The sequence below is a fragment of the Polyodon spathula genome, chromosome 4 (assembly GCF_017654505.1).
Source record: "Polyodon spathula isolate WHYD16114869_AA chromosome 4, ASM1765450v1, whole genome shotgun sequence".
Classification (NCBI taxonomy): Eukaryota; Metazoa; Chordata; class Actinopteri; order Acipenseriformes; family Polyodontidae; genus Polyodon; species Polyodon spathula.
The window spans coordinates 69,039,226-69,061,636 of NC_054537.1; the positions used below are offsets into that span (position 1 = coordinate 69,039,226).

General features: G+C 37.6%; 1 protein-coding gene across 1 annotated transcript in view; it reads right to left on the reverse strand.

Moving 5' to 3' along the window:
* Window positions 1-1,485: 1,485 nt before the first annotated feature.
* dnah5 (dynein, axonemal, heavy chain 5) overlaps window positions 1,486-22,411 on the reverse strand; it is a 94,633-nt gene continuing 73,707 nt past the window's right edge. Inside the window, exons 59-79 of the mRNA XM_041246737.1 lie at window positions 21,137-21,340; window positions 20,360-20,539; window positions 20,103-20,240; window positions 18,472-18,607; window positions 17,424-17,740; window positions 16,978-17,133; window positions 16,374-16,556; window positions 15,812-16,055; window positions 14,802-14,916; window positions 13,995-14,185; window positions 12,852-12,973; window positions 11,706-11,855; window positions 11,019-11,264; window positions 10,475-10,694; window positions 9,762-9,967; window positions 9,291-9,494; window positions 8,966-9,181; window positions 8,237-8,449; window positions 7,514-7,666; window positions 2,283-2,514; window positions 1,486-1,843 (exon numbers count right to left, since the gene is read on the reverse strand). Of these exons, the coding sequence (XP_041102671.1) occupies window positions 1,692-1,843; window positions 2,283-2,514; window positions 7,514-7,666; window positions 8,237-8,449; window positions 8,966-9,181; window positions 9,291-9,494; window positions 9,762-9,967; window positions 10,475-10,694; window positions 11,019-11,264; window positions 11,706-11,855; window positions 12,852-12,973; window positions 13,995-14,185; window positions 14,802-14,916; window positions 15,812-16,055; window positions 16,374-16,556; window positions 16,978-17,133; window positions 17,424-17,740; window positions 18,472-18,607; window positions 20,103-20,240; window positions 20,360-20,539; window positions 21,137-21,340 (3,978 nt within the window). The 3' untranslated portion in view covers window positions 1,486-1,691. The remainder of the gene's footprint in view (window positions 1,844-2,282; window positions 2,515-7,513; window positions 7,667-8,236; window positions 8,450-8,965; window positions 9,182-9,290; window positions 9,495-9,761; window positions 9,968-10,474; window positions 10,695-11,018; window positions 11,265-11,705; window positions 11,856-12,851; window positions 12,974-13,994; window positions 14,186-14,801; window positions 14,917-15,811; window positions 16,056-16,373; window positions 16,557-16,977; window positions 17,134-17,423; window positions 17,741-18,471; window positions 18,608-20,102; window positions 20,241-20,359; window positions 20,540-21,136; window positions 21,341-22,411) is intronic.

Genomic DNA, 22,411 nt, shown 5'->3' on the forward strand with positions numbered 1-22,411 from the left:
GTAACTATGGTGTGACTGTCAATAATATTATTCATTTTATCATTAAAAAAGTGATAAAAATAAAGCTACACAGTTGGTATCCATACCTAGCCAGTTAAGTGCCAGGCAAAAAAAAACTGCCTTGCCAAACAGTTTCACTGGTACAGTATGGTGAGGACTTTTAGTTAATACACTTTTTGCATATATAATTTTAATTGGATGTGAAACTTAATTTTAAAAGTCACCACAATAGTTTTTAAATGACAAAGGACCTGTGTGTTACAAACAGATCACTATTCATAGATACCTAATGCACACTGTGGAACAGCATTAATTTGAAAATATGTAATTTATAAGGGCCAAAAACAAAATGCAGCTCTCAGGCCTTATTTTGCAAGCCATTGACATATTAAATCCGACATAACAGCAGTAGAATTTTCTTTATAAAAATAATAGGTTTGTTGCAAGCACCTGTAATCACTGCAACACCCTGCTGACAAACCAATGATAGGCAAAGTGGGAGCCAGATCAGTACAGATAATATCCTGTACTGAAGATTTTTTTTTTTCCTTTAGTTGGGTTATACAGTTTCTAAACACTAGACAAAAACATGGGACATGTCAAATCAACAAGACCACTGATCTCCTGTTTAATAAAAATACTACAACTGTGCAGTTTTTTTTTTTTTTTTGGGGGGGGGGGGGGGGGGGGGGGGGTGTGTGCATATGTTAGCTTTAGCTTTTTCTTTTTGTACCCTCACTTGGTCCCAAGGCAAAATTTTTATTTATGGTTCTGTTCACCCCAGGATTAGTCTGTATGCTTTTCAAAAGACTATCAAACTTAGAAGTGTCCTTTTTGCAATTTATGGAACAAAAATAAACTATTTGCAATATAGTCAAACATTCTGTTAGACTTTTATTTGGCTCTCTTTACTGCTTGGTTACTGACAATGACCAGTCTTTATTGTAATGGGCCGCTTCTAGTTTCAGCCTAGTTCTGAATGCACTCACAATTCTTTTGTATTTGTTTCATACTACCACCAACTTTGTGCCAGTTCAAAATGTTATATGTAGTCTTATTATTATATTTGATCTATATAAGAAAGAGCAGGTGTCCAACTTTTATGAATCCATTTTAGCTGTCTCCTATAGCGCTGATGCTATACAAATAATCCTCTCATTTACCTTCTATGATGAAGTCCATGATTGTACATATTATGGAGGTAAGGCTGGTGGTTTGTAATTTCTTGGTTCTGTCTTATCTTCCATCCTAAATGTAGGTACCACATTTGCAATCTTTCAGTCAGAAGCTTTATTTCCCAAAGAACCAATGTTAATATGCAATTCTAATTGTTATTTTTTTTTTAATTATTTACATTGCTTAAAAAAAACAAACAAACACATATACATGTAATAAACGCACATACAAAATCAGAACTCCCAAATGAATGGATTCAAAAAGTGTTTTTAATTACAGTACATAAAGTATACAAACATAATATCAGGGGCAATCATATAGAGGTATATATAAACACACATCAGCACATCCAGCAAAAATACCACAATAAAGTAAACATATGATTAGTAGTAAAAAACTTTTTCTCCCTTCACTGTCAGCAATAGGTAGATTTGACTGTTGCCACAGAGATCTCAAACAACTGCAAATGTTAATTCAACTGAAAAATTAGAAATGAAAAAAAGGCTTGGTTATGTTTATTTGACATCACAGAGAAGTGCTGCCCCCCGCAGGATCCAGTGCTCAGGTGGCTGTACTGTTCTCAGGTCTACAGCAGCAATGTAGTTCAGGTCTGTTCGCACAGGCTTCTTATAAATTGGACATGAATACAGGCGTGCATCCCTTGCACCTACAGAGAGAATATGTGATAGTTTTAGCAATGTTTCTTGTACTAAATGTTATATGCACTAGATATCTATAGGCATGGTAAATAGTGTAAAAGACAAGGTATAACATCCTGAAGAAATGTCATTTTCACTAGTATACCTGTCCTGTTGACACTCAGCATATAACAGGTTTTGGGTTTTTTTCCACCTAAACCACACTAGCATGTTTCCAGGTAACTTTTTTTTTTTTAATCTTGAAATGTAGTCATTGTAAGAAGCTGATGTGCAGATGTTTTTACAAAATAGTTTTATTCTGTCATCATATGTGTATGTATGCCCTATATAACTCAATGTTTTTTTACAGGACAACATTTGTAAAAAAAATTATAAAAAAAACCCATTATACTACATTTTACATTTTAAATGAATAGGTTATGTTACTCCAGAATTGTCTCTACTCACTGTTGTTTTCAGCATAGATTCTGATGACTGGCATCATCTCAAACAGCACTTTGGGTTTGGAATCAATCAGTTTGCAGTTCCTCCTGTCCCAGCCTGCTCCCTCCAAGTACAGGCCATACACATAGACCCCTTCAGAAGGAGGCTGGGTGATGTCATCCTTCATCCACTTAGTGACCTCATTGCAGAGCCCCACACTATCCAGAGCCCAGCCTTTGTTAGCACGGGTGATTTCCTATACAAAAAATAAAGCATTAAATATTTCAAGCCAAGAGTCACAGTCAAATCTATGCCTATTATATGTGAATGCCAAGTTTAAGTAAATGGATATATATATATATATATATATATATATATATATATATATATATATATATATATATATATATATATATTACAGACAGCTTGTGAGGCAGTTGGCACTGATCTGTTAAGTCCCAGACATTTCCATATTCCAACTTTATTTAAATGTGCAGTTTTTTAAGCATACCTGCAGACTAGTAGTGTGGTACACTACCATAAGGAACCCAGTACAAATAGATAGGGCTGTAACATTAAGGGAGAACTCATCTCTATGTTTATGCTATAAGGGACGAGCTTGAAGCCGCCAGGGTTTTGTGGATCCACAACATTCAGCTGATAGAACTGCGTAAAAATATGAGGAGTAGCCCACTCTGCTGCATCACAAATGTCTGTGACAGATGCACCCTGGAACAAAGCCCATCAAGTTACCATGCCCCTGGTAGAATGGGCAGTGAGCTTCTCTGGAGGGGGCAAGTTGGCTTGTTCATATGCAGTCTTAACCATATCTGTACTCCATCTTGATAGCCTCTGTTTAGACAGAGCTTTCCCATGGGACTTAGCCCCATAACAGATAAAATAAACCCCTCAGACTGACTCCAATTTTGAGTTTTGTCCACATAATACACCAGTGCCCACACCGGGCAAAGCTGCCGCTCTCTATCAGACTGGAAAGGAGGCTGATGAAAAGCCTCAAGCTCCACCGTTTGGTTAAAAAAAAGCTGCTTTCATAGATAAATATTTCAGCTCCACTGAATGCAAGAGCTCAAAGAGAGGCTTCATAAGTGCTTCAGGCACCAAATTAAGCCTCCAGCTAGGGACAATGTCTTTCATAGGCCACTGAAGCTCCCGAGCGCCTTTCAAAAATTGCACCACCAGGAAATGTGCTCCTGGGAAGACTGAATCAGTTTTAGTATGACTAGCAAAAGTCTGCCAAGTAGACCTTCAATGTAGAGGGCGATTTATCCTTATCAAATTGGTCCTGTAAAAATTGCAGTATAACTGCCATGGGACAGGTTGCAGGGTCAAAACCCTTAGACAGGCACCACATTTGAAAAACACCCTACTTGTACCCATATAGGGAACATGCGTTCTGCACTCTGGCATTCTGTAAGGTGTTAATGACCCTATTAGAAAGCCCCAGACGGCTCAAATGGTGCCATTCAGGGTCCAGACCCAGAGCTTCAGGCTCAATGGTTCGGGATGCTACACTGTCCTTGCCTGACTGAGCAGGTCGCGGCGTTTCGACAAGCTCCACAGCTGGCCTTTCAGGAGCTGTATCAGGGTTGAAAACCATAGACTCCTGGGCCAATAAGGGGCTACTAATAGTACTCTAGTTCAGTCCTGCCTGATCTTTTCCAGGCATAGCGGTAGCATGGTGAGTGGTAGAAAAGGATGCAGAAGCTGCCTTGGCACCTATTGCCAGCGGGTCCCCGACTCCCGTCATTAGGAACCAAAGGGAACAATGGGTCAATTCTTGGGATGCAAACAGGTCCACCTGTGCTCTCCCAAACCGTTGCCAAATGAGGTCTCACCACTTCAAAGCCTCCATTCTGAGGCTCCGGGGACTCCCTTTGAAAGGAGGTCCGCTGACCAGTTTGTCACCCTGAGCAGATGTACTGCCTGCAGTAACAAAAAACTAAGAACAAAAAAAAATATATATAAAACCTTTTTTTTTTTTTTTTTAATGTATGCTTCAACCAATGCTAGCAGCTTAAGAGACAGCATCAGTAGCTGACTTAAGGCATTCAATCCCAGGGAAGAAGCAGCAGAGCTTCAGGCTTTTTATGGGGCACAAGGGTCTAACGAAACAACCATGGCTTAGCATACTAAGACACGTGAAAATGCCCCTGGGACGGGCATGACTACGACACAAGCACTATGTGCAGCTTTGATATATCTAGTCAGGTTAGACGGTATTAAAGGATAAATACTCATGAGGTAATAGTTATATTTCGTACTTGATAGAGAACCAACTCAAATATCATCCTCTTCCTCAGAATCTGCAAATTATTCATTTACATCTACTTCAGCAGTGGAAATGGCAACGTGAAAATAAATGTCGGAAAAGAAAACTACCAAATAGACTGGATGATTCGTTTGTTACTTCATCTAATTTGTTTGATTACACTGTGTAACAATTTTTTTTTTTTTTTTTTTTTTGTTCCTGGGTAATAAGTGTTATTTCCTAATTGCTTATGCCTCAAAAGTATAGAAAATGGTTATTATTCCCCACAAACTTTGTGACCAGGACAGTGATATTTCAAAATATCACTATTTCCAATGAGAAAACGGGCAAATGTGTGTCTTTTCGTTCACATAAAGTCAGAAAAAAACAACATATGAATCCAAATTAACATGTATTTATACTAAAGTAATACAAAAATGACTACAAAAGATTTAGAAATGAGTAGTTTTTCTACTAGTTTTTTTTTTGGATTCATATGTTGTTTTTTTCTGACTTTATGTGAACGAAAAGACACACATTTGCCTGTTTTCCCATTGGAAATAGTGATATTTTGAAATATCACTGTCCTGGTCACAAAAGCAAAGTTTGTGGGGAATAATAGCCATTTTCTATACTTTTGAGGCATAAGCAATTAGGAAATAACACTTACTACCCAGGAACAAAAATTGTGTTACATAGTGTTATGGTGATACCTTGTACTTACATGCCTTTGTTGAACAATTAAAAAGGTTGGATCGGCTAATGAATAAAGCAGCCAGATTTGTATTAGGGTATCAACCTCAGACTCATCACTGTCAGTTACTTATATCCTTAAAGTGGAGTTCGTTAGATTAAAACTGTAATAGGCTTGTCACCAAGGTATCTAGGTTTGATGCTACAAGCAAATCTAGCCAAGTATAATTTAAGATCTAGCCTTATACTTAAGTATCAAGTAATGAGGAGAAGGTCTTGTGTTGGTCAAACAGCCTTCAGCTATAGTGCACCTATGGAATGGAATCGGTTGTACAAAAATATCAAGGACATGTATGCGTTGTAGACACTTATTTGTTTTTGATTCTGTATTTACTGCTGTCTGTTCTGTGGTCATCTTGCCAGGACACCCTTGTAAAAGAGGCTTCGGTCTCAATGGGTTAATTCCCTGGTTAAAGAATGAATAAATAAATAAAATAAATAAATAAATATTTGGAAAAGTCAACCAGGGAGCACTCTAATGAAGATTTGAGAGCAATGTGGAATCACATTTTACTAGATTGTCAACTTTGCAAACTGAACAGTCGCTTTCAAAATGACACATGAGAAATGGCATCGTGAAGGCCGCGTCTGCATGCTTGCCAACATCGGACACATTAAGCAATAGAGAAAGTCTACTACTGACATGTACTTTGTTGTGCAACATTAATAGGATGCTGTGTGGTCCACTTGTTAAAGAAAAGGGCTTGCAATCAGAAGGTCCCTGGCTCAGCCACTGACTCATTGTGTGACTATCAGCAAGTCACTTAATCTCCTTGTGCTCCATCTTTTGGGTGAAACATTGTTGTAAGTGACTCTGCAGCTGATGCACAGTTCACACACCCTAGTCTCTGTAAGCATCTGCTAAATAAACAAACAATAATATGGATGAAGCTGAAGTTTTAAGTCTTCGTTCAACAAATAAAGCAAAATAGACTGTAGGGAAAAATGATCCAACACTAATTTAAGTTTGAGATGATTGACACTTGATTATCTTTCCAAATATGCACACACTTGTAAGGCTCTTCTCCACCATGAAAAGGATTAAGACAGCTGCACGAGCCTCAATGCTGACAAGTCACTTGAACATGCTGTCTCTCATGTCATTTGAAAGAGACCGGTGCGATTCTCTGGAGCATGACTATAATTGAAATTGAAAGCTTTCATTATATTTAATAATTGCTTAAAACGTAATATTACTGTGTTCTTGCTGGTTAGGTGAGACTGCCTGTTTGTTTTTTTAAAACCATTCACTACTGATATATGTACAGTTATTTTTTGTCTACTTGAAACATTTTAAATTGATTTACAGGGGAAATAGTTGATGTATCCAGGATTTTTATGAATTTAAATCATTTTTGCAACATAAACTATTTCCTGTGACATCAGACCTTTGGTCATTGCCTGTCCACCCTAAGTTGGGGCCCACTCACATTTCCAAGCCTAGCCACCCCACTGCTGTTCATTAAACTGTGTCTGTTAGCTTTGGAGTTGTCATGTTGTCATAAGCCCATGTAAAACAACCATTTCAATATTTTTATTTCATGTGGGGTAAAATTGAGAGTAACCTTCTGGATATAACCCAGTGGCAATTAAAACATAATATTTTTAGACAGGTGGCTACTCTATAATGGTTGTCTTCGGTATATGTTTTACTACATCTATTTAAAGTAACTATTTTATAGTACCAGTTATTCATGGAGCAGGTTTTTTTTATGGTAAATTGTAGAGTTTTTACCCCAGCGCACATTGTTCAGAAATAAATTTAATGGAAATTAAAAGCACAGATTACAGGACTCCTAAATGGCGCATAGAGTAAAGGCGCTCCGTATGGAGTGCAGGATGCACCATATAGCCTGGAGGTCACATGTTCAAATCCAGGCTATGTCATTGCCGAACATGACTGGGGGTTCCTAGGGGGTGGCACACATTTGGCCAAGGGACGCCCGGGTAAGGAGGGATTAGGTCGGCAGGGCAATCCACGGTTCACCGCACACCAGCGACCCCTGTGGCTGATAGGGCGCCTGTGGGTCTGCAGTGGAGCCATGGGGGTTGCAGTGGTGAACTGCGATAAAAATAATAATTGGGCATTCCAAATTGGGGAGAAAACCGGGGTAACAACCATTGTCAACCATTAAATTTATATATATTAAAAAAAAGCACAGATTATATAGATCTTCTGCATCCAGTATTTCCACCCATATTAACATAGAAAGCTGAAGAATAACAAGCTTACCTGTCTCATTGCTGTCAGGAAGCCCTGGGGGTTGAAAAACCCTGTCATCCAGAAGCAGTTGGGTCTTCCCTCAAAGATCCAGGAATGGAACTGGCGGTTTCTTTCCAGCAGTTCGGTGAACCAGAATCCCAAAGTACTTGACTCCCAGGAGGCCTGAAAGCAAAACACAAAAAGCAGGTGAGCTTCTTTGTTAGAAAACCTCTGATATACAGCTATTTTACCTTAACTGGAATAATAATAATAATAATAATAATAGCTTCCTTGAACATGGGTAACAACCAGTAATGGAATGGGAGGCTTTTAAAACGGTTATGATGGTTCTACAAGCAATGACAGCTTCCACTATTATCCTATTATAAAAATAAAAGCATACAGTAGCTCTAAGAGGATTGTAGTTAAATTTCCCTAGTCTATAGAATGTATTTACTGACTACCAACAAGAAAACAGCAATAGAATCAGGACGTAATAATACATGATTCTCTATAAAAGTTCAAAGACCTATTTTACACTACCTTGCTGCAGAATGATACCAGTTATAAGCACATGGAAATTGTGCATCGACTAGATCCAAGAGCTTTCATATATCATTGGTTGATTAGAGTTTGTACTGGTTATCCCTAAAAGGGCAAAAATAGCCCCTAAGCACCAAGGTGGTGTTTAGTAGTTTGAACAGTGTTCTAGATAAATGAAAGGTACCCCCTGCCTGTGAGCTCCTTACCCACCTTTTTCCAGCGGGCAGGGATCCTGGCATCATACATGCAGTCCAAGGCGTCTCGCAGGTTCTCGCTCATGATGATGGTTCCATCAATGGCAAGTTTGAGGTCGGTCAGAGTAGTCCTCACAAGGATGATGACCCTCTGCATCCTGTCAATCTCCTGCCGCAGGAAGATGTTCATGGGCTGTAAGGGGCCCATCTTTTGAAGTCTCTCCTTAACCTGTTCAGCAAGCAACATTGCCATTTAAAATCTGGCTTACAATGTGACATATAGCCCAGTACAGAGATATTTAATATGTGAACACTCCAGAATAAATCTGGGGTAGGAATCAGGAAAAGCATCCACAATTCATCCACACAATAAAGATGCTGTGACATTTAACACCAATATGCATTCCACAGCATTAATAAATCACATTGACTTTATCAATTAAAGCTCAAGCAGATTATTAATTGTTTCTAAATTATCTAGGTTCATAGGATGGGCTACTATTTTGCACAACCTCTCCCATGTAACATGGATTTATATACAAAGATGACCAATAGACACCTTCTTTTTGTCTTCTTACCAGATGAATTAACAATGCATCACCAACACAAATAGCAGGTATAATTTAAAAAAAAAAGATTACCAGTACTGGAAGAAAGTAGTATTTTCCTAAATAACTGTTAATTAAACTTTGATTGTGAAATGTAGATGTGGCCCTGACCAAATATCCATGCAACACCCACCAACCTCAAAGGGGATGTAGTCAGGAGGAAGTTTTTCCAACATGTCATCTGCCAGTTTTCCTACAATAGCTTCCCTGGTCTCCCCACCACCACTGGAGCTGTCTTTGGGCTGGATGCTGAGGATGGTGTCAAGCACATCTTTAGCCAGCTTGCTCTGGTACGTAATGTCAGCATTGGGGTGAAGTCCAAACACCTCAGGAGTGTCATACGCAGGCAGACCCTGGAATGTTGACATTACAGTGAAGGACAATGTTTCTGCTATGGAGGTGATGCAGCATTTGTGTGTTAGTTTATTTATTTTAATTATTTTTGCAAGTAGCTTTACAAACCTGGATATATTGAAGGTACTGATCCATATTTGTGCACTTGGGGACATTGTAGCCCTTGTAGAAAAAGAAATCCGCTCCAAACATATTTTCACTAAACCAGACTTTAGCGAATGTGTTTAGCAAACGTTTGTCATAGTCATCAGTCACCCTGCCACCATACTGGATCTCCCCTATCATATAGCGAACTGTAGTCCAAGAGACACCCTGCAAAGAATAGATACACATTACTAACTTCTTCTCTCATCAACAAGTAATATACTGTATACCACATCTAATTGACCCAATGCTTTATCCACTAAGTAGGACCAATGACAAGATTATTCAACTACCTCATTCCTGGGCAGTTCACTTGCAATAGGTCTATTAAAATTGGTTTCAAATTTTAGATCAACTAAATAGACCACTATATGTTTAATCCTCTCCTGATTTGGTTTTGTAACATCTGCCTGGTTAGTAATATTATATACACACCTTCTTTATGTCCAAGTCATCTAAGTGGTTCTGTATGAATTGCACAGTTGCATTAAAATCTGCCTGATTGAACTCATATGGGATGTTCCACCCCAGAGGTCCAAACTTGCGCCTCTCCTGCACAGTGGAATGAAGGAAGGCTACTCCATAGAGCATTGGCTTCCACTGAATCATGTTGCTGACATCCAATAGGTCCTGGCTGATGCCTGTCAACACAAAGCAGTCATTCAAATTGCAGATTTCAGACGGCGATTGTATTGCTTGTGAGATAAAACAAAGTGAAATACTGCCTAGCTCTTTATACTACAGTGCTACACAGCAATCCATTATGCGGTACAGAAAATAACCTGTAGACATACCAATGGACACGCAGTTATATCTCCTTGTATACAATTAAGAACAACTATTGTAAAATGAACCATGAATTCTTAATGGGGAAAGTAATAATAACAATGATAATTGAAACAGTGTCGCAGGTAAATAATATAAAGTGAAGAGAATATGATGATATACATGTGTTTTTGTGTATTTGTTTTAGACATATTTGTATAGATTTGATGGTCCTCAGATGTACTGGAAAATATATAAACCCCTTGTCCTCACTTAGATATTTTATACTAAGAACTTCTTTTGGACAAGGGCCCAAGTAAGCATGTAATGTACTTATTTCTTTCACATTTAATATATTTTCATTTGGTGCAATGCGGTCTTACCTCCATAAGTTCTCTTGAGACCAGCCTTGAGCCCTTGAGGAGGCTCATTAGTGAATTTGATTGACATCTGTAATAAGGTAATTGGGAACTGCTTGTGGACCTCTGTGGTCAACCACAACCGGAATGTCTCATGCACAGTTTCTGTTTCTGTGACAGTGTCCATCAGCTCATCTAAGAAATCAAGCCCTAAGTGGCAGTTCTGTAACAAGGCCCATCCTCCCTGAGAAAAAAATAAACAAGATTTGTCAACTTAACAGGTCACCTGTTGATATAACTTTACCATCTGATTTGCTAACACTAATATACAATACACAACTGTTTCATTAAACATATTCATAATTTTAAAACCTAATTAAATAAGTTAATTATATATAATAGCAAACACTACATATAAAAAAGTCAACACTTTCATTAAACAGGCAGGTCTGATTAATTTATTAATACAAAATTGAACCAATTAAAGTGCAGTAATTAAAGCCTCTATTGACAGCTATTCTGGCAATATGGTACTAAACAGGAGTTTTTATCCAGAAGATTCCCTTACATGGGCCATGGTCTGCTGTAGAAGTTTCCTAGCATGGACTTCTTGTCCTTGGCCCATTGATACATAGCGTGTTTCTATCTTCAGCCTCTTTCCTAAAGCAATGATAGAGTCCGTGGGATCTGATCCCATGGACAGGAAACATATCAGAGGCGTGCGTGGGTCAGATTCCTCCCAGGTCTTCTCTACATCCAGAATCACACCCTCTGTATACTTTTCTCCCATGGAGTCCATGATGTATTTGCGGGCCTATTTAGCATTAAAAGAAAAGCAGTAACTGAAATAATTATACTGTGCAATGCACACACTGTTCATGGATTTCCCCTAGAAACTGTAGCGGACAACTGTGGATTCAAAACTAACTAAGTCTATTAGAAATCTAACATGCAGCTATTTATGAAACTGTTCTGGACGATTGACAGTTTCTTTAGAACAGTTTAATAAATATCATAAAGTATAATAAAAACAGATTTTGAAAAAAACATTCTTTAAACAACAAGTTAAAGCTTTGTGCCCTTGTGCTTTCTGTATGACAAGTTTGACAGTTTATAAACTAACACAATGATCTACATTTATATATATATATATATATATATATATATATATATATATATATATATATATATATATATATATATATATATATAAAACCCCTAATTAAAAAAAGAAAAAAATAAGCTTCTACAATACCTGAGCAATTGTTCTGTCAGGACACCATGACCTGATGAGGAGAAGACGCCTGAAGCAATCCAGAGCCCTATCATAAGCATTAGGGATGACTTCTTCTTCAGGGGCCTCTTTATCAAACCAGTTCTTCCACTGCTTATCGTTCCTGCCGATCTGAGGAATAAGCATACAAACGGATCAGTGGCTAGCCTTGTTAGAGTCTTTTTAGGGTAAGAGTATTATCTTGGGGAATTTACATGTTTATGGTATGTGTATGTTGCAGTAAGAAACAGCAACATTCTGGAATCCCTGTGTACTCAAATTATCACTTTATTCTAGAAAAGCTGGTTCTAAAATTGACTAACATGGTTAATTTAAATTTTGGAAATATGTTTAAAAGATCATTTCCTCAATGTATGGCTTTATCTTAAACAGAACATGTACTGATAAACATCCCTCTCTTAATTGATTTAACCCTTTGCGGTCCTATGTCGGACAAGGTCCGACATTACAATCTCCGGAAAAAGCAGAGAAAACCTTTTAATTGCCAAGTGAGACCGATAGGAGACGAATGAAGCCGAAAAAAAGGGGGGCATATCACAGACATTAGCAGAGCTTTTTGAGACGTTATAGTAATAAAATAATAACTTGGATCACATTATTGAGGAATTTGGTGATAAAACAAGTGATCAGGAGAGGATTTATCAGTATGCACGCCTATGAAGAGGTATGTGAAAAATACAGCGAACAAGGGGTGGGGTTTGGCTGGAGATGCAGTACTGAGTGTCCTTTGCTATGCAGTGCCTTTTAAACCCGTTTTCCTCTGAAATTGTTATTTAAAACTGTGAGTGTAAATAAACAGAGCGTGTGAAAATAAATTGGAACTGACGTGCATGACAAGCGATGAATAAATGGGCCGCTAAGGGTTAAGGTATCATCCACCAATTAATTTTGCACACTTTAACAAAACAACTGGGATAAGTGTCCTGGCTAAATACCAACACAAATCTTATACAGAAAGTGTATGTGTTTTGCTAAAACCGTTACTTGAACTATATCCAAGTAGTTTTGTAGCATTTCATCCTATTGTGGTTGTACTTTTGCAAAGTATTCAATTTAATTATAATGCTAGATTTGTAAATATGTCTATTAGGTATTTTTAGTACTTACTTGATCAAGAATGTCAGAGAACTGCCTGAGTTTACTGAGCTCCACTAGATTCAGCCAAGTCATGTCAAGAATCCACTTGGATGCTTTTGGAGGACAAGCCTTAAGATCCAAGGAAGCACCCCCTAGACAATATTAAGATAGTTAGACTGCTGTACAGCTCATTCCAGGCACAACTTATTTTTCTCTTTGTAAAATTATGGAGTAGCACAGTATTGGTTCTGATGGTGTTCAGCTTAAGATGTATTATACAGTATTACATGATCAGTGAAGAATGAAAAAGACAATAAATTGTTATTGTTAAAAACAGCTATTTACAGTGCCAAACTAAATATCCTTACAAGTAAATTGAACTGCAAGTTAATTTTCACTGTCAAAAGACAATATGGTGGTTTTCTACCAGACTACATAAAAGTCATTACTACTTTTGCAGAAAATAAATGAGGTTGCAGAACCTAGTTGGTGCAAATTCCTTACACCTTTGGCAGCTCACTACTTTCAACCTGCATTGTCATTTGTCTTGTTACTAAAATCTGCATACCAACATCAATTGTGTTAGACTTTATAACTTAATTATTGTAAAAGACAATATGATGTACAGTATGTGATGACTAACAAGCTAACCTTTTTTTAATCTACAGCAACCAATATGTCCCTTACATCCCCAGAATGAAAAAAATAGTGATGGTAAATTAAAATTGGACAAGTATTATTTAAAACCAAGAATAAGTCATTAGGATAGCAAATGAGATGTTCATATCATGTTAAAGTATAATAAAATGACTGATTTACTGTACATGGAATGACTTCTCAAGATACAGTGGTAATAAAGTGTGAACTACAGATGGACAAATGTATAAACAGACAAATGTCTTCATATAACCCAACAATCAAATACTTTATATAACATGTTAAATAATGTCAATACCATCATCTCCTTCAGATGATTATGCGACGACACTAAACAGCAGCCTCAGTGAACAAAATGGAGGACTTTTCAGGAGGAGAAAAAAAAAACCCACACAGTGCTCCTGCACATCGCTCTATAGATCTTCATTAATCCACACATGCAATCACTTGAACAAATGTAAACGACAAGCGTCTCCTAATCTGCGCACAGCATCAATGGTGTGCTCTCACCCTAACCTTTAATAAGTGTGAGGAACTCCTCGTGTTTCACTCTTTTGCTCTGCATGTCGATCTTGAGAGTCAACAAGAGGGTGAACAGGAATTTGTGTTCTTCATACAGGCCCCGTGCAGCATAGTTATGCACTTCAAAGGTCATGTACTCAATGATGTTAGCAATCCTCTTGCTGGTAATTGGGTTCTTAATAGACCTGTTAAGCAAAAAAGACAAGATATTTAAAATCAATTTACTATTTCTTCTAGGCACATGGTTTATGATACATGTGTCGCGTTTAAGATTTTTGTTTTTTAATTATTGGTGGGGGGGTATTGTCTAGGGACTTTAGGGCGGTACTACTCCATCTTGTACATTTACAATCGTGCTTTCATCTTCCTCACTAGCCGTGTAAGCAGCACCTGTGGGAAAAATGTTTCGCCCTGCTCGTCTTAGTCAAGTGAAATACAATCGTTAAATTACACAGCTTGCAATGCTTTTTGTCTCCCGAACAGTGAAGACCACAGAAAAACAAAACTGAACTGTAGTTGTGCCTTCTTTCTAAAGTGTTTAAACATACTTTTGTTTCAGTAAATTAAATTCAGAAAGCTTATTCTCAAATAGCCGTTTATCTATGTTCAAGCTGTGTATTACGCAGTCAATCAGTGACATTGCTTCCATTGGCATATTGCAGGTAGTAATCATCTTGTTAAAGCAATTCTCAGTTGTCAGCCTAATAGCACAGAAAACACAGAACATTGTGCAAAATTCCAGAGGATTCAGGAGAAATGCACATGCGGTTTTAAAGAACTTGCATCACATTGCAGCACTACCTGGCCAAGGAGATGTCAAAGAGTCTCAGGAACTGGCGTAGGGAAGTCTGGTACATGACATTGACCATGCTCATTTCTGTGATAAGGAAATACAGGATACTCCCTCTGGTTGCAACTGTAAAGCACACAATTAAAATCAGATGAGTCAAGCTGTATCTCTTTATATTCTGCATATGCAATTAAATCTAAAAATAGCAACACAGAGAGCCAGACTAATTACACCTACCACATCTCCAGAGGAGTGGATCATTACTAGTTGACTAATTTCCAGCAAGTTCTTATTTAAGTTTCAACCTCCCACATTCACATGGGATGAAAACAATGTACAATTATGGAGCAGTGGATAATAAGATCTATTATCTATCTTGTAAAGGCAGCTCATTATTTTCAAAATGAAATGTCATTTGTCTTTTTAATAAAACTGCACACCAACAAGGATTTTAATTATTCTATTTCAATAATATATACTAACTGTCGTACCTTTAAAGAATATCTAACTAAATCAACTAACCTAAGCAATTTATAGTTGTTCTTTGCTAAGGTGACCATCTGGCTCCCTGTTCAGAGGGACAGTTTGGGATAGTTCAGGCTTTTCAACTCACAACCCAATGCATTCTGGTAAGCGTAGTCCTGCGAAGCCATATGATCACCTTATTCTTTGCACACATATTTTTAAACTCAGCATTTGCATAAAAAAATGTCTTGCATCAAAACCATAAAAAACTGTTTCATCACAGTTTTGCCTAGTTTAAATGTTTATTTGTTCCTAAGAATACTTGCTTTATTGCTACATGGAATAGATAAACGAGAAGATTAATAAATCAAAGCCACCATAATAATCATTTTCAGTGTGCTTCTGGGACCATTTTTAAGTCGTATCAGCTAGTTGATTTTGAAATTGCCTATATCCATTATTATAGATTGGAACCTGTGGAAGTTGTCGATAAGAGGGAAAGGCTTCAATGAGGAAATGAAGACCTGACAGGACTGCAATATTGTTTTTCTCTTACCTGGTCTGTACTCCTCTCGGGCCGCATTGATCTGTATCTCCGTTTCAGCTGCAATCTGCAGTTTTTGAGTGACCTCTTCGGAAGTTCTCTTGGTGTTGCCCAACACTATGATGAGACTCTCATCATCAACTAGAGACCCCTGGGTGCTAGTCAACCGGTACAGCAAATTATCCTCTAGCTCCTTCATCTTTCGCTTGTTTGCGGTCACATCCTCCATTAGGTCTGTTCTCTCTTTCTCCAACTCCTGTTTGTACACAATGAGACTTGACATATTTAGTTTGGCTCTTCTCTCCAATTCTGTGTCAGGTTTTTGTAGGCCAGAATGTTCAAGCTATGCCAATCACAGCCTTTACTCCAAGTTGTCCTTTTGGACATATGTAATCTCATTCTACTGAGATGAACCAGGTTTCTTAACCACAGTAATTAAGACAGGTATCTAAATTTAGATCATCTCAACAATTCAGCATCAAAATGAGCCCGGCAGAGGATTGTATGCCAAGATTCAAAAACCATATAAAAGCTAGAAGCACCCATTTCCTCTCAAGATTTTAAAAGTATATACCTGCTTTTCAGTAAGGATGACTCTTCCCAGTAGTTGATCCTCCAGACCTTTGATGGTAACGGTGAAGTCAATGATGGCAGTGCGAGCACTGATCTCGGGGGTGTACGCAGGGTTGGGTAGCTTGGTGGTGACGTACAATCTAAATCCTTTCATTACGTCCACTTCCTTATCACCAACTTTTACCTACAATGAGACAATACTTGGTGTGTTTAGAAAGTGGTGGACTGTTTCAGCTAAAAATTGAGATTTAGATATTTGGACCAAGACATTTTTTGTAGACATTGGATTTTGTTTTTGCAAATTATAAAAATATAAAAAAATGTATTATCCAATAGCTGTCATCTTCATCATAGATGGATGTTGCCTGGGGATTATGTGTGCATATATGTATTAATAGGTTCTTGTTATGAGACAACTTAATTGCTCACTTTGAGTACTATGATGATCCCATAGCACAAGTCAAATTAAAACCAGTGGTTATCATTTGCTCTATTGTTTCCCCCCTTATTGTATCTATATTTTCAAACCCCAGAGGGTCTTTAGACACAGGAGCTCCTTAGAAATGAGAAGTACAAAGAGCTTCCTTGCATTCAAATAAAGTCACCTTGTAGGTGGATCCTGTTTTTATGAAGTTTTTCTCCAGGACATTGTCCAGAGCTGGGTCCAACTCCTCCCCCACATCTTCTATTAGAAGTGGCCGGCCCAAAGATAAGCTGTCCTCCAGGTGATTCCTAAAGTATTTATGATTCAGGGAGGTAATCTACAAAAAACAATAAACATATTAATATGTGCAGCACAAGATATTCCTTAAGAAATGCAGTGTTTATTCTTTGACCTTGATAAAGCTTCACATAATACACTTTATAATACTAAAGCATTAATTAGATTAGTAATTATAAACTGCACTTCATAAACACCCTATATATATATATATATGAGAGAGAGAGAGAGAGAGAGAGAGAGAGAGAGATAGATAGATAGATAGATAGATAGATAGATAGATAGATAGATAGATATGCAAAACATATTACACAAATGGATTTTGATTACCTGAAGTTCATTTTTGGCTTCCTTGTTTTTGATCCAGATCTTGCCCTGCGTTTGTGGGTCTATCAGCAAGGGGAAACGAGCTGCCTTAGCAACAATGATTCCATTTTGTATGGACAGATCATCATTGGGTAATCCCTGAAGGTTCCATTCACTGACAGTTGGTGCGTCAATCAGCATTTCTGTGAGATTGAGATTGTTTCCAAAGGGAATCTTACGTGTCTTCATTTCTTTCTGCCAGTCAGTCAAAAGAAGGTTACGAAACTCTTGATTGAAGGGGCCAGAATATGACAGAAAGGCAGTAGCAAGCAATACATCCCCTAAACAAATGAAAAGAAAAATATGATTTATATATTAGATTAATTATGTCAAGTTCCCTCTTTCCAGACAATACATAATATAAATAGCTGAGCTCAGGGCCAAATCACAGTTACAGTTTCCTTTCGTTCAAGTCAAGTGAAGACATATAATTATGGTCGACTCCAGCACTAAGTAACTTGGCAAGTAGGTGTATTCCTGGTGTTCCTTAAGATCTTTGGATGCCAGTGGATGGGTGGAATATGGCCAGACACATATTCATATACTGATTGTCAAGTAGACCTGGCCACATTTGTTCTGTTGTTAGTATGAGTAGGTTTGGAGAAACCAAGAGGCTGCAGACCCTTACCAAACAGGAGGACCAGTAAAGTAAACAGAAATTAAAGATTAATTGACTAGCTTGAAAAGTATATATTTTTTAGTTAGCGTTTAGAGTAGTGTTCCACATGTGGGACTTTCCTTTTCATGGGGAGAATTAGGCCATATTTTGTTTTATTAGCTTTAACAGTTTTTTGGGTTTTTTTGTAAAACAGTTTAGTGCATGCCACAGCCCCGATAAGGAGCACCACCACCCCAAGTGATCATTGATGGTAGCTCGATGGTGGCGCCTGGAACTGCTTGTGGTAGGTTTTTTTTTGTTTGTTGCTTTAAAACAAATAACACCTGGTTGCCTGTGCAGGCATGTCAACCGCAAGACCTCCGTCTCTGGATTCCCACATCCATTTACACCTACCAACAAGCCTCTTGGTTTGTGCTGCAAACTCTTTGCTCTGCTCCGTCCATCTCTCTTTCTCTCCAGCGAGACCACTGATTAGACTGGAGGCTGTCTGCATCTTGTGTCTGCAGCGCTCTGCATCCTCCATCAAGGTCTGCAGGAAATAACATTATGATATAAAATTATTTTTGCAGTATAAGTGAGCTCAGTTGCAGTATAGATATGCTGACATCTCCTTCCAGGGATATCCTAAACCACAATTTCTTTCTACACACTCTTTTGGCTGTTTCACAAACCCTACGAAACTATACTTTTTAAATATATATTTGCAGGCAGGTGAAAATTAACTTATTTTACCTGTATTGGAATATATCCATGACATCAGTGTTAACCCCTTAATACCATGCTGGAGTTTTGATTGAATGGACAGTAAAGGAGTCTAATCTCATGGACAATGACAAGTACTTAACATTTAAACTATATTCTTTTAAAAGTATTGATTTTTTTTTTTTTAAGCAATTTAATGCAAAAAATAATCTTAATAAACAGCGCTCCCAAGAATGTATACAACAGGGGACTATGTTTAAGATAAAATGGATATAAATAACCATACCTCTTGACAGACTATTGTAAGGAAAAACAACACAATATTTTAACAAGATGAATACTAAAGTATAAAATGAAGCAGCTGTTGAATATGTAGAACTTGGAAGATTAACTCGTACCTTCATAAAGGTTTATTGTTAATTAAGAAAGTCTAGCTGCATAATTCGAGATTAAGTTAAATTATTAAGGAATAAGAAGAAGCTATACAGATTGCAATTAAAAGACATATTTGTATTCACCACATGGATGCCTGAAAGAGAAAAGTGTACTTGTAGTCTTACAGTGTATACTTGGTAAAAGAAAATGTATGTATGTATGTATGTATGTATCCATCCTCACTAAACTGGCAGTTATTTCTAAGTTACTGTACTCAATCATATATATGATATGTAGGGGATATCATTTTATACTTTTACCTGAAAAGGACTGTTTTGAAATTGGAAAGGAATTTGAAAAATTAAGAGCTGAATCTGTTGTAACCCAACAGGATACTTCATTTATGTTGTTTAATTATTATAAATCAAGATAATTGGTTAATTTTATTATGATCATGTTCCTAAAATATGTAAAAAATAGATATATATATATATATATATATATATAATATATATATATATATATATATATATATATATATATATATATATATATATATATATATATACATACACACACACACACACACACACACACACACACACACACACACACACACTAACTGCCCAAAAAAAGTTACAGAATTTTGTTAAAACTATAAAATCCAATAATCTGCAATACATGGAAATTAATGCAGCATGTAGCTCGTTTCTCAACACAATGGCTGTCCATCAAGACAGTCTCCCAGGTGTTGCAGGAATGGCAGTTGTGAAAGCTTGAGACACAGGCAAGTGTTATTGTATTGTGACAAGCAACAGATGTGCTGTAGTGGCATAAATCACAAAAACCCTCTACACTGGACCAGAAACACCTGTTTCCATTCAATCAATACCACTCAGTGGACCATTGCTTTTTTATTTTTCTTATTTCTTATTTTAAAAGCTGACCTGTTTTTCCATCATTGCTTTCTCATACTCTGACTGCACAACATCCAGCTCAGCCTGTTTGGCATCCAGCTCTGCTTGTGCTTTCTGCAGATCGGCATTAGCCATAGTAAGTCGGTTTTCCTGGACTGCTAAATTAGCCTGTGAGAAACAAATGAAAGATAAACAATTATAATAGTGTCATGAATAATGTACAGCAATTATGACAGAAATATATAAGTCAATACCCCACATATATGCAATTTCGTGACCAATCTTACCTTTAGTGGCAACACCTCTTTATTAATAGAGAAGAAGGAAGCCATAGCTTTAGTCCAGGAGCAGAGACCAGCCACGTTCCCACACACTCTTTTGGCCGTTTCAATGTTGTAGTCTGGCATCTCAAAGTAAGGCTTAAGCAGCTCCACTACTTCTTCATTGATGGTGTCTTTGGGGAATTGCTGTAAAGATGCATGAAGGCAAGTCAGAGACCATGTAAATATGATTCTTCGCACTATTAAAAAGGGCATGAAGGTGGATTCCTGTGCTGGTATAGAAACTGTTCAATTAAGTTGAGATTTGGACTTTGACCTGAGCAAAATTTAAAAAGACAATTATTTTCACTGCAACCCTGGTATCTAGCTCAAGGCTGTTTAAGCATTACTGTATTGAAAAGAGATGTTCATAAACTTCCCTGTAAAAAAGTGCTGGATCACACATTAAAAGAGCTGTCAGAGGTTGTGTTACGGGGAACTTTTTGAAGCCATTGCAAGAGAACTCAAAGCTCCAAAAAATGTCCTTTCAGACAGCTCAATATCAAAGGAGCATTTCTCTTTGCTGTAAGAGACATCACAAGACTGTGTATTATATATAAGTTAGTGCTCATCCAATTGTGTGCTGCCCCCTGGGAGCTCCCATCCATGGTCAGCAGTGGAATAGCTTGGACTTGAACTGGCATTCCTGCACTCCATGTGGAGCGCCTTTACAGGATGCGCCACTCAGGAGCCCCTTGTGATTTATAGTTTGACACCACCAAAAATGTTTACGAGCTCCTCTACCTGGAGGCTGCCCAAGAAGTTGCCTGCAGTCATCAGTTTCAGAGACTCCTGCCAAGATGGGGTGGTGCAGCTCCTCTCTGGGTCGGCTTTCACAGTGTTCACCCTCCTCTGGAAGAGCAGCAGCACACAGTCCATGATCCGCATGATGAGGTGCGGCGGCCGGCCCAGTGTGCGCACCGTGGCAATATCTGATGGCTTGATGGTCTGCAATAAATTTAAATTAAATTAATCTGCAATTAGCAAACAAATTGTACACCTTCTAAAATCTACCCCCCCTCCCCAACCAAACAACCTACACAATACTGGAAACATCCTTTTTTTTTTTTACCAAGCCGTCATATTGGAATTAAATACAGATAATCTGTAGAGAAGGCTAAGAATCCAAGTTAAGATTTTTTATTTATTTATTGATTTATTTTTTTAACTGTTCCTAACCTTACCTCTAGTATATTATTATTATTATTATTATTATTATTATTATTATTATTATTATTATTATTATTATTATTATTATTATCACTTCAATTCAAATTGTAATGAATCAGCTGATTTGGATTTTTGGAGGCAGAGCTTAATTATCCCAAACAGTTTCCCAACAAATTCATTCATTTCCAGAAGATAAATCCCTGCTCCAAATAGTATTGGCCACCAAAGGTTTATATGAGGCCTTTAGTAGGTGAAAGCGTGGAAACCAACCCTTTAGTTTTGCCCCTTGTGTCTAACATATCATGCAGTGCATGTGATGGCAATTCTGTCCTCAGGGTACCCCATAGGCACGCATTGCAGAACGAAGACGGAGGTAGAAAAGAAAGAAGTACCTGGTAAGTTATATTGTCATTGTAGATCTCGGAATGTGTGGAGGCATTTATCTCTACAAATATCCACAAGAGTATGTAAAATTTAAAGTTTGGTAAGGACAGACCCCCAGTGGATTTTTCACACTGCAGGGTAGAGTATTTGACACGTGGCCGCCGTCCCCTCCATATAAAATTTAGAGATCACGGAGGGCAATTTATCCCAATATCCAGTAGGAGGAAAAAGTGGAGATGTGGGCTTGAAGCAAGATAGGGAGATGCAGCTATCTGTTCAAATTGGTCTCCACATGTTTGAAAATCTTATTAAAATTAGTTAGTGCGGTGGAATGTAAAGAGGGGAAGATTTCTACACCAAGATATTTAAAAAGTTTAACCATTGGTATGTTCAGAGACAAAACTATGTCCCTGTTTGCAGCATTCAGGGGTATTAGAACAAACTTAGACCAGTTAATTTTGTATT